Source organism: Miniopterus natalensis, chromosome 3 (assembly GCF_054644295.1).
Source record: "Miniopterus natalensis isolate mMinNat1 chromosome 3, mMinNat1.hap1, whole genome shotgun sequence".
NCBI classification, from domain to species: domain Eukaryota; kingdom Metazoa; phylum Chordata; class Mammalia; order Chiroptera; family Miniopteridae; genus Miniopterus; species Miniopterus natalensis.
In genome coordinates this window covers 20,182,972-20,197,809 of record NC_142083.1, presented here as the reverse complement: position 1 = coordinate 20,197,809, position 14,838 = coordinate 20,182,972, and the positions used below count along the sequence as shown (strand labels likewise).

Genomic DNA, 14,838 nt, shown 5'->3' with positions numbered 1-14,838 from the left:
ACTCATAGTATGTATTCGATCCAAAACATGCTGAAACATATTGAAAAGAATTAAAGTCCTAAATTGTATTTTAAAAGTATTACATCATAAAAAACTGAATTGATCTCTCAGCATTAAAAAACAAACTGCTTTTAGTAAAAGAAAACATTTTAAGGAGTTTAGCACCATGTGGCTCTGAGAGAACTAGAATGCAGATTCCCGGAGGCAGGTGTCAGTGGACAGTTACCAAGCATCAAAGGAGGGAATGGGAATGCCCACTGTGGGCCAGGGACATGCGCCTGCAGGAAAACTGGAGTAGCTTTCTACAGAAGCATGGTGCCACACAGCAGAGGCCCCGAAACGGTGCGCTAATCCAAAGACCGCTCAGCTGTGCACAGGGATTTCTGTACAGAAATGTTTCAGAGCATTATTTATACCAGAATGAAGCAAACCACTGAAAGTCTAACCACAGGGGATCAGTTAAGTAAATTAAGGTAAAGTCATGTGAGAGAAAGCTAGGAAGCCATTAATCATCACATTTTAGACGAATACTTAAAATCAAGGGAAACTGCCTATGGTATCAGACTGAAGGCTATAATTTTGTTACAAATATATGCATAGGAAACAGATGAGAAGATGCACTAAAACAAGATACAGACTTATCTTTAGGTGGTGGGCTTACACAGAATTCTTAGTCTCTTCTAAATACTTTGGCTTATTTCCCTTCTTTTTACAATGAAAACAAATTATATTTATAACTAGAATAAAATTAATAAATGTTTTTTGTTTGTTTGTTTTTAAAGAGAGATCCTCTTCCAAAGCCAAAGGCTTTCCCAGTAGCTTAAGAGTTAATTAAATTTTTAAAAATTTTGATAAAATATACATAAATAAAATTTATCATTTTAACCATTTTTAATATAGTTCAGTGGAATTAAATACATTCGCATTATCCTGCAACCATCACCGCCATCCTTCTCTGGAACTTTGTCATCCCAAATTGAAACCATGTACCCATTAAACAATAACTCCCCATTTTTTCCTCCCCCTAAACCCTAGTAACTATTATTCCACTTTCTGTCCCTATGAATTTGACTATTGTAGGTACCTCGTATAAGCGGAAGCATGCAACAGTTGTCCTTTTGTGTCTGGCTTATTTCACTTAGCATAATGTCTTCAAGGTTCATCTATGCTTAGCACACATAATTTCAGTCCTTTTTAGGGCTGAGTAAATTGTTTATTGTATATATATATATATATATATATATATCACATTTTGTTTTATGATGTTAGCTTTCTATGCAGACTTTAATTTTTAGGCATATCTGAACTTCAAAACGATCAGTAGTTTATATAATTGATGGATGGATGTCAATGGAAGAATTCAAAGCACCAAACAGCACAAATTAAGGAAAAAAGTTATTTTACACAAAGTCAAACTCTCCACCTGCCTTAAATCCACTAAAATTCACAATATTGAGCCATATTTTGCAGCAGGAAAGAATGTTAGTGCTACACAAAGCAGTAACAATGAGTGGCCCCAAACTCCGTTATCTGGGACCAAACGTATGTGTCATTTTGCATGAGAAATTATAAAGGCTCACCACTCAGAATAGTGGCTGCCTCTGGGGGAGGGCACCAGGGAACCTTCTGGGCTGATGGAAATGTTCTATAACTTAATTGGGGTGTGGGCTATATACAGGTAGGCATTTGTCATTTGTCAAAACCTGTGGACCTGTACACATAAGATCTACATATTGCACTGTATGTAAATTCTACTTTGATTTTTAAAGAGGAAAGGAAAACAGGTGCACCAGCCTCCTCCCCTGAAAGAAGGCAGGGTAAGCCTAAAGGAAATTAGAGTAAATAAGAGTGTTAAAAAACCAAAAGTGGTTCTGCAGTTTAGTTATAGATGCTCACTGCCCCTGCCTCCTTTAGGGTCTACTGTCCTGGAACTAAGTCCAAGTTCCTTTCTCCTGGCGGTGGAAACACTGGTTTGTCTGGGGAAGTCTGGTAATCGCACGGTGGACTAACTGCACAGTGCCAGGAACCTACCAAAGTTTGGGACACATCCCAACAGGTGCGGAGTCAGGTGGCGAAACACCTAAAGGTGTGTGGCTCTGTGTGGGAGTAGAAAGCAGGTACACCCTGACTGCACGTCAGGCTCCAGGTGAAGAAATGCTGCAAAGGGAGGGGTAAAGCCATAACCGTCCCAAAGGAAAAACAAGGTCACAGAGAGGGCAAAGGAACCAGGTCTGAATGTGGAGTCTGGAGCCGAGAAGAGACACTGGACTCAGGCTGCATGCAAGGTGTCCTTCTGTTGCCCGACTGCTTCGGCATTGGACTTGGCCAGAACCCTGGAGAGGTGAAAGTTACCTCTTTCTTATTTATGTAGTTATTTGTTGCTCTCCTCTGCGTAGTTTGGCTTTCTAAACCGTCAAGTTTAGGCCACACATCGTGGGAGGCCTCAGTGTCCTAGCCATGGTGAATTTCCTGCCAGACCATTTAAAGCACTGTGACCATCAGACAATCTTTTTCCTTTGTAATCTGCTATTTTAGATTCTCCGCACTACTACATCCCTTTATTAAAATGCATGGCCCAGTGGCCAACAGATCTCAGATTGTTATGGAGCAGCATTCAAGAGCATACGAACTTCTTATTGGTCTAAAAAGCAGCTTTAAAAGCAAAACAGCCACACCTATGCCAATTAGAAAATGGCAAACTAGAAAATGACAGGGACTCAAATGCTTCCCTAGACTTAATGTTATATTTTTAAAAAAATACCGAACAGAGATTCTGACATGGATTTACTATCATTAAATGAAGACAATAACTGAAGTGACCAGTTCTCATGGCGTAAATACCGATACAGGACTACTGAACCTGAAAGCTGCCTGACGCATACTAGTCCTCCTAGGGTCTCTCACAAAATAGCTACCCTGACTTCTCACATGCCAGGAAAATCACATCCACACAGCCACCTTCTGCCCCTTCTTCTTTTTTCTTTTTTTTAAACAAGTTTTTATTGATTTCAGAGAGAGGAAGGAAGAGGGAAAGACAGAAACATCAATGATGAGTCATTCATCGGCTGCCTCCTGCACGCCCCCGACTGGGGATCGAGTCCGCAACCTGGGCATGTGCCCTGACCGGGAATTGAACCGCGATCTCCTGGTTCACAGGTCGATGCTCAACCACTGAGGCACGCTGGCCGGGCATCTGCCCCTTCTGGCTCATCCTGCTAGAAAAAGTGTCATTAACCTACTGGCAGACATTCTGCTTTTCAGCCACCTAACTTCCACTAACTGCCCCGTGGAGCCTCAGCCTCACCTTTCCAGTCATCTTTGAAAGTTCTCACCCAGGGATTCCCACTTTGGTTTTTAACTTCCTCCCAGCCTTGAGTCAGGGTCCCCACTGCCAGCGTCGGCTCCACCCAGGTGGGGTGACGGCTTACAGGCAAACTGCAGACACTGAGGAGGCACGGGAAGAGCGCTGGGGAATGGGGCTTGGAGGTGCCTGGGGCTGCCTCTCACCTCCTTAAGCTCTAGAAAGAGCCACACACACAGCCCCTCCTCCAGGCCTGAGGCTGGGGTCAGAGATGTTGGCCTGTGTTAATGAGAGGACTGCTAATCCATACCAACAGCCCCATCTTTCTACAGAGGCAATCCTCTAACAGGGCCAAAGGTGTCCAAGTCATCGAAAGCCTTGCCAACCTAGTCACATCAAAATCTAAAATCTAAAAAAATCTAAAATCAGCTAGGACCTGTGAGCTAACAAACCAAAATGTACTCCTCCAACTAAAAATGGAAGTTGTCCATCTGTTCCTAGGGACCCCATGACATTTCCTGAAGCAGATGTACGGGCTGTTTTTCTGATAAATCTTTATCTAGGGGAATAAATATCCTCTTGGCCCTGATAAATAATCAAACTAACCCCTTCCCAGGATGGACTCTGAAAACACTTTCAGTCCAAAGAAGCAACCATACAGGCAGAGCCAGAAAGTTGTGATGTATAGGTCTTCTACTTGACAGAGGTAACTAGTGTCTTTGTCGCTTTAAGCTCATTTATTCTCAGCACTGTGAGTGGTTATTTGGTTGTTGGAACAGGAGCTGAATGATTTCAAAACCATGGGAACAGCAAAAACAAACAAGAACAAATTCTGGGTTTGTACAGCTTAATGGGAAGTCTGTTAATTTACCTACCTTGTAACTACCTTCACCTTCTCAGATGGGTGCTATCCACTTTGAGGACAAGATCATTTAGAGAGAAGGAAGCAGGGGCTACAACCTCCAGGCGAGAACTACGTCTAAAGAGCTTGCCATGACTACACTCTTGCTGCTCTGCTGTAATTACCTCGCCATATGTTATCATAAATGCACTGTGCAATTAGACACTTTGCTCTGTGATGCTGACTGCAAAGGTGCTTCACGCATCTTTTCTTAACCAGGATCCAAGCAATTTGAGGGCAGGGGCTGTGCCAAATAAGTCAACGCTTCCCTTGTGCTAAGGTCTCATCGCTGCCCGTTAACTCTAGAATCTCTCTAGAACAGAAACAAAATCAGTGTAGGGCAGGAAAGCAAGAGTAACAAAGCATATATGCTTTTCCCCAAAGGAAGCCTCCAAAATTATTCACTATTTATTTTTCATGGAATGTTAATGAATTTTAGTTTCCCAGAGCAGATCCAAAGCAGAAAATGAAAAAGCAAGTAGTCCACATGTATTAGCTATTTTTATTACTTATTATTTTTGTTTTATTGGTTGGTGCCAAACTCTTTGTTAAGTATTTTGAAGATACCTGCCAGGGGATATCCATGATTGCCCAGCACAATGGACATTCAGGAGCCAAGAAAAAGTGTTATGTTACATTTTGTATATTATGTTTATTCAGCAAGGCAGAGAAATGCGCAATATAGGCTTCCAGCAGCATCATACTAAAAAAAGAAAAAAACAATAATTTGCATTTAAAGGATAAGCTTCAGTTATCATGTAGGTAGCTCATGCCCACATAACACTGCATAAAACGGTTTTCTGTATTTCTAATTCATCTCCACAGCAACTAATAGTCACAGATGTTAAAAAAATACCAGATTGATTTTTTTAAATGCAGATATCATCCGAGTCACTTTGGTATGTTATACCCGCAGTTTAAAGTTTATTTATTTCAACGCACGCGGTCTCCAGCCCCCCATCCCAACATACCCTGCCCCACTGCCTCAAACAGACAAGCAAAAGTGAAACAGCATGGAGACCAAATTATTTACCACTAATATAAAACTGAACTTGTCGCATCTACAGATTATGACAGTAGCATAAATGATAGTATACAGTACGCTTTAAAAATGGCCTTTGAAGAATTTGACGTATTACTTGAAAGAGATTTAGATATTGTCTTGATGTGTGATGTATTTGAATATCTGTGAAGGACATGCTTGGAAAGAAGTATTCTGACAAAGTAGTAGTTAGGCTGGTCATCGAACCACCTCAATAAATAAATGTGCAAACAAACCAACCACAGGATTATACCTTCGTGGCTCTAGGAATAAACTGCTTTCCTAAGTACATCGAGAGAAGGAGCCTTTAAATGTAGAAGTACATCTGAAGGGAACTGGGAAACATGGTAGAGAAGTCAGTATCAATTGGACTAAGGAGGTCACTGTGTCCTTGACTAAATATGGACTGCCAGAAAGGAGTGACCTCATTTTCTATGTATGAATGAGAAGCTGAAATAGGCAGCAAGTTATGCCAGGCAGAAAGCCCAAGGTAGTCACAGAAAACATATTATCTACTTATTACAAAAAGATGCTTTATATTGCAAACAAACAAACACCCCCCCCTCCACCCCCCGCAAACCTCAGCGTTTTAACAATAGGGGTATATACAGCAAAGGAAATTACAGCATGCTCATATAATCAAATACGCTACTTAAAATCATACTTAAACACTTTTAAATGATATAGGAAAATGCCTTTCTGTTCTGTGAGATCCTCAATTACAGTGAAATAAAATTTTTAAAAACTGGGAGGAGATACCAAACTGACAGAGGAGGTTTTTGTTTCTTCAGAGTGGAATTATAGGTAATTTTCCTCTGTTTTTTTTTTTTTAATACTTAACCAAACTTTAAACAGCATATATTACTTTTATAATTAGAAAAAAAATTATTTTGAAATGTATTCCATTAGTATAGAATAGATTGGAAGGGAAAATGTCTCACCCCCTTACAGTTACTTGAAAACTTTGGATTTACATTTCTGTCTTCAGGTACTTTGGAATATAAAACATACCACACTTTTATTATTACTTAGGGCAAGCTCTGTCTCTTCCATGACTTAGTGAGCGTGGATGAAGAGTCCTTTCCCAAGAGTGGCCAGTGCCATGTACCACATTCACTCTTTTTAATCCCTGTGGGAGAGCTTTTATGGGGGCTGAGAGTGTTTCTCTATTTGGTAGACAGGAATAACATTTACTAAGTTATTTTTCCTGGGCTTCTCTCCCCCCCCCCCTTTTGTAATATTAATAATTCAAGACCCTCTTTCTTTTACTGTGGAAGTCTAACAGTAGATTTTCTAAATTAGAAAGGTCTTTCCTAAGTTAGAAAGGGGGGCTAGGAACACATTTTAACATTCCTATTCTACATCTTACTCCTGTCATGGAAATAGTCCATATGCAAAACTCTTTATTCACAGATAAACATCTGGGGTCACTGAATTGCCATATTGGATCCAACCAAATTCAGGGAGTCATACAGGAGACAATTCGAAATACCTAAAGATATCATTTGAGTGTGAAAGAGCTGCTTACCTGGCACTAGGCAGAACACATAGCTCTCAGGTTGAACAATTTCAACTTTCTTTTACCTTTCAAAGCTATAGCAAAGTCATCCTTAACATTTTAAGTGTCGTTTGGCACCTTAAAAAAGTTGACTGCTTTATTTTACATAATTTGGTGGATCTGGCTTTTAAGGTATTCAGGGACTTTGTACCAAGTTTAGTTTTAAGCAGAAATAAAAGGACTTTGAACATGGTAAGACCAAATGGACATCTGCAGATACTTTTGAAGAAATACATTGTTCAAAATATATCTTAGCACCCTCCTTCTAGCCTTAGCAATCTGTATTACTCCAATGACAAAGACTAATTGATTTCTAAATAATTTTATTGTGAAGTATCAGTTTCTTCCTATCTTTTTTCTTCTCCTTGACCAAAAGGCTATGTCAACCTTGTCAAAATAAGATATAGTGTTGATTTAATTAATTACCTGGAATAATTTGTCTCTTCTTACATGAACTTTTTGTTTACGATCTACCTTTCCTGGGAAACTTTGTTATGATTGCCCTAAAAACTGAGTGTTTAAAATTCAAAATATGATAGCTAAGATTAAATTTAAACCTAGGCTGAGAATCCGAAAAGAACTCCTGGGCGGAGAGTTCTCAACACATGAACGTGACTGGAGGAGGCAGAAAGCAGCATGGCTAAGGGCCAGGCAGATGTGGGCATGACCTAGGCTCTGCCCTGTACTGCCTGTGTGATCTTGGACAAGTAACTTAACATGCCTAGGCCTCTCATTCTTTCTTCATATATAACATGTATTGAGATGTTTTAAGCACATACGAAGTGCTCAAAGAATGGAAGTAATTAATACTTTTATCAATCTGTAAAAACAGACACAAAATAATAATTCTAGATACATTGCAATTATCACAAAATATTCTATGCACCTAAAGGGTTCTACAAATGTTATTTTAGGTTTTGCAATAATGGATATATTCTCACTTTTCTATGGTGCTTATGCTTAATATTATAAGGCAGGCCATTCTACTCCATAACTTTTTTTTTCCAGTGTAGAATTCAACCCTTCCTCCTCCCCTGAAATGACTGCCACCACTTGTTAGAGTAAATAGTCCATAATATTTGGGTTCCTCCCTGACTGAGCTATGACATTACAGGAAAATCTATATACAACAGATAATGTTCACGGAGAATATCATGAGGCTCTGGATGAACTGTCATGGGCTTCCGCATAGCCCCTCCCCCACATGCACTAATAGCTGAGATAATTATGTGTAATTCCTATACCCAATCACATATGTGCTGCTTATTCAAATTTCAGTGGAATCTTTGATATAGTTGGATTTCCATTTTAAAAGTTCTGTCTACATTTTCTACAGAAACCACAAACTGAGATATTTATAATCATTAAAAAAAAAAACCAAAACCTCATCTAAGAAACATTTAAAATGATTTTAGTATCCTTTTGTTCCGGACAAATCAGAGACTTAAAAGCTAATGAGATGTTTTATTTTTTAATTTTGCATTTCTTGATTCTCTCAAAAGCATGAGAACCAGGAGTTGTTTTGACCTTTATACTTCCATGTCACCTCCCTACTTTGGGATTAGGCAATCGCTGAAATATGAAATCATTGTTCATTCAGGGCAGGTGTCATACACCTGCTCACCCTCAAAGAAGATAGAGATATGTATGTGTCCATCTGTCTAGAACTTAATAAAAATTCATGTCAAGAGCTGCATATTTTCAAAGTCTAACATAGACCTACCTACTTTTGCAAATAGATTCATTTCTCTTCATCTTTATTGTGCTTTGAAGCAGCTGGGGTAAAATGCTCTTGTATTCATTACCCACATATGGCCAGGTCATGCCTTAGTTCACTCTGTAATTCTTTCCCTCGTTTAATATTAAGAAAAAGTAAGTTCCACTTTTCTCACCCTGTACATTTTGCAAAACAATGACCATTTGATAGGAGAAGGCAAAGCAAGGCTTTGGGAACCTATGACTTTCTTCCTCCCATCTCTCCACCCCTAACTCTGATAAAATATCTGCACTTCCAGGCAGCCTTTAACGTTGTAAATAGGCCGGCATTTAAAGGATAAGGGCCTCAGACAACACTTGATAAAACTTGCTTCTGTACAAAAAGATAACTGTTCTAGTACTTTGTTTATGTCAGCCATGATAATGAGGTTAGCAATGTTGTAAAGATGAGTTTGACTTAGTAGACCCACTAAGATAAACCATCTGTATAGCTGCCTCTTATGTCTAGCCACCCTTTGTACCTCAGGAGATCCTTTCCCTTACACTAAAATCAAATCCTTAGTTATCTTAGCCTTGTATTAAATCAAGGCAAATGTGAGACAATACAGTGATATGCTTCAGGTCATTTAATTATGACAAAGAATACGCTTGTTTCCTCCAGTTGTCGCTATATATAATTCTCACACACACACATGCCCACACACACTACAGTTCAGGGAGAAGTGATCAGGTGGGTATCCTGGGCTGACAACCTTTGGAGCAGCTCCAAGAAAATAAACCTTAAAATAATAAAAGTTTCAGGTGAACATACAACACTTGACTCACCTTAAATGTGCAATGTAGTGAATTCAGGTCTAAAAATCTTTCCACGGATTATAGGAAATGTCCCCAAAGTCACGAGTCAATTATGAAAGAAGGTAAGGTGGGCAGGAAGGAGGTGGAGAGCAGGGAAGCCCTTGGGGAGGGCCCAGTGGCAAAATAAAAGATATAATAATCAATTGAAAATAGCTGGCTTCTAAACAAAAGTCTCTAGAGACTGTACTATATTGTGGACACTTATCTGCTATAAAATTCGAAGTAGAGGTAGCTTACAGTGTAGCTTACAATGTCACTAAGATCAGGGAGCTTACAGAGTTACCATCAATCAGAAGTTCTGAGCAAAGAGAGACAAATCCAAGCAGATATTCAGTATCAAAACAACCCTATTTTGAAAAATGGTTCGCTGTTTTTTTTTTATAACTAAAAGTTCATCAAAACAGATGCATTTTAAAAACAGAAACATCCTTTGAAGTCTCCTGACTTAAAGAAAAAGAACATAAGTAAGGTGCTGCAGCGCCAGGAGTGTGGCTCTTCCGCACCCTGGCCAGTCCCGACCCTCGCGCATCTAGGGGGCCTGCTCTGCCCCCGCCCCTTCCTGGCCCGAGGACACCGCCGCAGCCCGCTGGAGGTCCCCCGGGGAGGTGCGGGGCACCCACGCCTCGCTGCCGGGGAGTCTGCGGCGCCAGTTTTGCAATGACGCCACATGGAGACAAACGGAGAGAAACATGAAAAAGAAACAGGGGCGAGAAGGCAACACACAAAAATGTGCTCCTCTTTTGAGGGGTCCAAGAGGAATAAAACAAACCCAAATCCCAAACTAGAGATGGTCAACGGTCTCTTATCAGGACACGCCGGGGACACCCCGAATCCGTACCTAGGCTGAAAACAGATGATAAGAACCTGGGAAATCAACCGGGACACATTCTAATACAAAGTCTCCCCATCGCCACCGTCACCACCACCACCAACCCGGGGTAAATAAAAAGCCAGCACGTGAACTACTAGAAACTGCATTCTACTCACAGACCCGCGGTTTACATAACCACAAATTACATAATACTCCTGCTGTGCACGAAAACCCTTCTATAGGTGAGGCGCCAAATCCTCCGGTCTTTTCACATTTCCCAGGGAGAGAACTGGGCAACTCTGCTGAATAATCGGGGGGAGAGGGGAAGTGGAGTCCTGGGAAAGTCATCCTCGACAGGCTGCAAAGCCAACCAAATGCTCCAGGATGGAAAGGAACTCGGAGCAGGTGACTCCCTCCTGCCCCCATCCCACGGCGCTGGAGTGTCCAAGGCCGAGGCGGGGCGCGCGGGGCGCGGGGCGCGGGGCGCGCGGCCGGAGCCGGGCGGGGGGCGCGGCGGGGCTTACCTGCTCCCCGAAGTCGATGGCTATGTTGGTGATGCCCAGGGGCACCAGGAACCGGATCAGGGGCCAGTAGTGCGTGAGCGCCGGGAATTTCACCATAGTCCCCACCGTGGGCTGACCCCACGCACATCTGCCGCCGCGGAGGGACTCTGCCGGGAGGCGCGGGGCGAGCGGGCCGGGCGGGGGCGCGGGCGCGGGCGCGGGCGCGGGCGGGCGAAGGCCGGCGCCGGCGGGGCCTCGGGGCGGCGGCGGCGCTGGCGGCTCCTCGTCGCGGCTGCGGCGCCCTCTCCAAGCGCGGCGGCTCTAGCAGGAGATCCGCAAGCTCAAGTCCATCCCTGCTGCCCTCCCACACAACAAAGATCTGCCGGGAAAAAAAAGAGGAGGGACGGCGGCGGCGGCGGCAGCAGCAGAGGGCTCGGCTGACAGCGGCTCCATTATAAGCGCTCTGGGCCCGGAAATAAATAAATAACCGCGCGCACGAGGCGCTGCCGCCGCCGCCGCCGTGCGGAGGAAATCGGGGCGGGCGCGGAGGTGCGGACACCGCCGGCCGCCCGAGGGCGGGAGGGTGGCGGGCGGGGAGGAGGCCGCGCCGGGAGGGCGGGCGGCTCCCTCCTTCCCGCCGCCCCCGCCTGCGCTCGGCGCGGCCGCGGGGGGCGCTGCGCGCTCACAGGCCGCGGGGCCGCCGCCCCCCGGGCCTCGCGCCAGCGCCGCCGCCTCCGCCGCGTCCCCGCGAGCGCGGGGTGGGACTCGCAGCGGTCCCCGGCCGGCCCGGGGCGCTGTCGCGCGGCCCGGAGCTGGAGGGCGCGGCGGGGGCTCGAGGCGATCGGGAAGCCCGGGGGCGGCGGGGCTCTGCATCCCGCGCGGGGCTGGGGTCCCCGCTCTGGCTTGGGGGGTGTGGGAGACTGGCGGGGGGGCAGGCGACAGGAGCGCGGTCACGAGGAGCCATCGGGCCGTTCGGGGGCCCACAGGGGCGGGTTTGGGCAGCGGGGACGTGCGGAGGAGGCTGCTGAGGGCCTGGGCCGTGGTCCTTTCCGGGCCACCAGGGCCCAGGAGAGACGGAGGTGCCTCTGGGAAGGCGCAGGGGACAGGTCCCCGCGGCCCACTGCGCCTTCTGACCCGGGGACGCGGGTAACGGTCGCCTCCGGCCGCTGGGAGATGCTCAGCTGGGCGGCCCCCTCAGGGGCGCCCAGACCCGCCTCCAGCAGTTGGCTCACAGGGAGCCACGATTCTTCTCAATGCAGCACTGTTGTAAAAAACAAAACGAAAAACTGGAAAAGTCTGTCTTTTTAAATAAACAAGCGGAAAGAAAGAATAATCTGTTTGATAATACTGTGGCCCAGGGATTCAGGGTAAGAGCTGGGCTGTGTTCGGGGCAGTGTGACCCCAACGCCAGCCCCACGGGGCACCCAGCGCGCGGTGGCCGCGGCGAGGCCCCGGTGAACGACCCGGGCTCCGGCGAGGCCGGGCCATGTGCATAACCGCTGTACCCTTCGCGCGGTTTTTCCTTGAACCCAAAACTGCTAAAAAACAACGACAGGAGAGGGAAAAGGGGGCCTCGTGCATGGCCGGTTTCATGTGCAGTTTGTCAACAAGGTCCCGGCACTTAGTAGGACCGACGGTGGGTTTAATGTCCTATTGATATTCGTAGTATTTGAAGAAGGGGCGGGGCAAATTGTGTAGCCAGTCCTGCTCCTATTGTTTTGAACTCCCCACCCCCAACCACAAGCATTTTTGAAGTTTAATTAGCATAAGGAATTTTAGTAATTTATTATTAACAGTAATAAAGTAATTTTGCACCTAAGAATGAGGCTGTTGCCCCACAGCTTTGTAAAGCTGTGTCAGTAGTGAGCTTGAGACCACAAAGTCCTGGTTTCGGATATTTCACAATTATCTGAAAGTATTAAAAATGTTTTCCATATTTTATGCCCTTTAAAGAGACCTTTTAAAATTCCACACAGAGCGAACAAGGCCTTGAGAAATAGAAAGCTAATTTACCTGGGCTCTGGTGTAACCTCAAATTACATCCTCTGTAATTAAAATGAAATTTTGGTAATTATTTATTGTGTTAAATGTGTCAAATAATATTATTTAAAAGACTTCCCAGCAAACAGGAAGTTACTGTGTATAGGACTCTCCTCGGTAGCAAATTCCTGAAAGGTGTGTTTTAATGCAGTCAAATCTCGTTTTAAATATACAAAGAGAGCTTGTTACTTAAAGGAATTCTCTGGGAAGGAGTTCTTTTCTAAAGCAAATATCACCTTATGGTTTATCCATTCTGTTAGTCTAGGTTTCTGTGGGCTCATTCTACCTAGAGCAATCTAATTACACTGACCTTTGTCTAGAATGTGGGTTGATGAGGTCCCCGATCAATCCTCATGAAGTCCAGTTTGCTTTGGCTGGTCCCTAGACAAGGACAGGACACACTGCTGCTGCTGACTGATGCAAACACACACCTGCAGTCTCAAGGAGGAATGGTGAGAGAGCTCTAGTAAATCAATGAAGGATCATCATCCCTGTTCGAGTATTCTAAAAGTGTATTTTTTAATGAGTGATTTAAGAGCATCATCTTTGATTATGGCAAAGAGCACTTTTTAGATCTGAAAGGCCTCTGAATTTCAATGACACTGTGGCAATGTGGATGTGAATGAGACATTTAATTATTTTTTTCTATCAAAGAGTCACAATCAGATAACAGATTTCAAGGGGAATTTTTGGCCTCTCTCTCTTCCTCTTTTTAACGTAATAGTTATTTGAAAAGACAACTCCAGAATATAAGTAATGATAATGAATAGGAAGTTTTCTGTCTTACCCAGAACCCCAAGAAGAGATTCCAAAGTCATTTAAATTAGATTCAGAGGGTGTTATTTTTCAGAGGGTATAGCTTTATCTTTAATTCACTATTCAGTGAATTGCTATACTGGACAGTGTAAGAAAAGACAATATGTACATATAGGAAAAAATACTGGAAAAATATGCTCACTTATTAACAGTGGTTAGTTGTAGCTGCATAGTATTATTATTTCCCATTTATACTTTTCTATATTTAACTCAATGGGCATTTATAAGTTTATAAACAGAAAAAAAGAGCTTTAAAAAATACAAAGCTTCATCAGAAGTTCAAGTTAGCACTGATTTCAGAACACAGAAAAAGTTATGCTTCCCAAAACAATTTTATAAATTACCAGCAATGTATTATTTTTGATGCCTTAAATTATTAACTCCAATTTTTGAAGAAGCTAATGCAAAAAGAGAAACTAAAAGTTACATATGTGTCTGATTTACTTTTTTTCTGGAATTGATCTTAAATGGATATGTTGAAGTTACATCTGCTCCAAAGGACAGGATAAAAAAGATCATCCAGTTCTAGAACTCTAAGATTTCCTTGACTTGAAGAGCACAGTAGCAGCTGATCAGAACTGCCGCAACAGGCATGGTCTGGGAGATTTGCATAAGACTGACTGTTTCCTACATTGGTCGCACAGAATTATCCTACATCATATATTTAGTATAACCAACTTATTTAACAGATAGTTTTGATGGAAGATTTAGTCCTGGACATTGATGTCTAGTTTTGAAATGAGTAGTAAGCCCTCCCCAAACAGATATAAATTCAAGCCCTATAGTTCTGCATCTGGGCCTAATGCAATTGTACAACATGGCTTGTGGGGGATGTGGTGAGGCTAAGCCTCTGATTGACTAGGCTTAGTCAATATAATTATTAATAAAATAAAAGACTAAAATAATTAATAAAACAGATTATTTCACTGCGTTCATATAAATATTGTTCTGTTTGATGAAGTCATGATTTCTGTTCTGCCCAGATCCGAGCTTTCGGAGAGCAGAGAGCTTGTTTCCTTGCCCCAACTGCAAGTTTCACTTTGGCCGTCGCAGCGTCATTCCAGCCCAAAGCCTAGTTGTAAGTTTCCTGGGCTAATTATCGAAGCCAGTTGTCCTCATCCTGACAGTTGAAGGCAGAATGTGAGTGGCATGGGTGAATTATCCTGAAATTGAAAGTTTGCTATAGATAAGCTAGAATTAGCTAGTTAAATTCTGCCAAGAGTTGTGGATAGTCCTTACTTTTAATGACTAACTGCATTAATAATTTACTTACTTATTTTTGCTTGAATAATATT

At 43.3% G+C, this 14,838-nt stretch overlaps 1 protein-coding gene across 1 annotated transcript in view; it reads right to left on the bottom strand.

Annotated features, from left to right (window-relative positions):
• ANKH (ANKH inorganic pyrophosphate transport regulator) overlaps window positions 1-10,881 on the bottom strand; it is a 112,111-nt gene extending 101,230 nt beyond the window's left edge. Inside the window, exon 1 of the mRNA XM_087815339.1 lies at window positions 10,709-10,881. Coding sequence (XP_087671465.1) covers window positions 10,709-10,804 — 96 coding nt within the window. The 5' untranslated portion in view covers window positions 10,805-10,881. The remainder of the gene's footprint in view (window positions 1-10,708) is intronic.
• Between the last annotated feature and the right edge of the window lie 3,957 nt (window positions 10,882-14,838).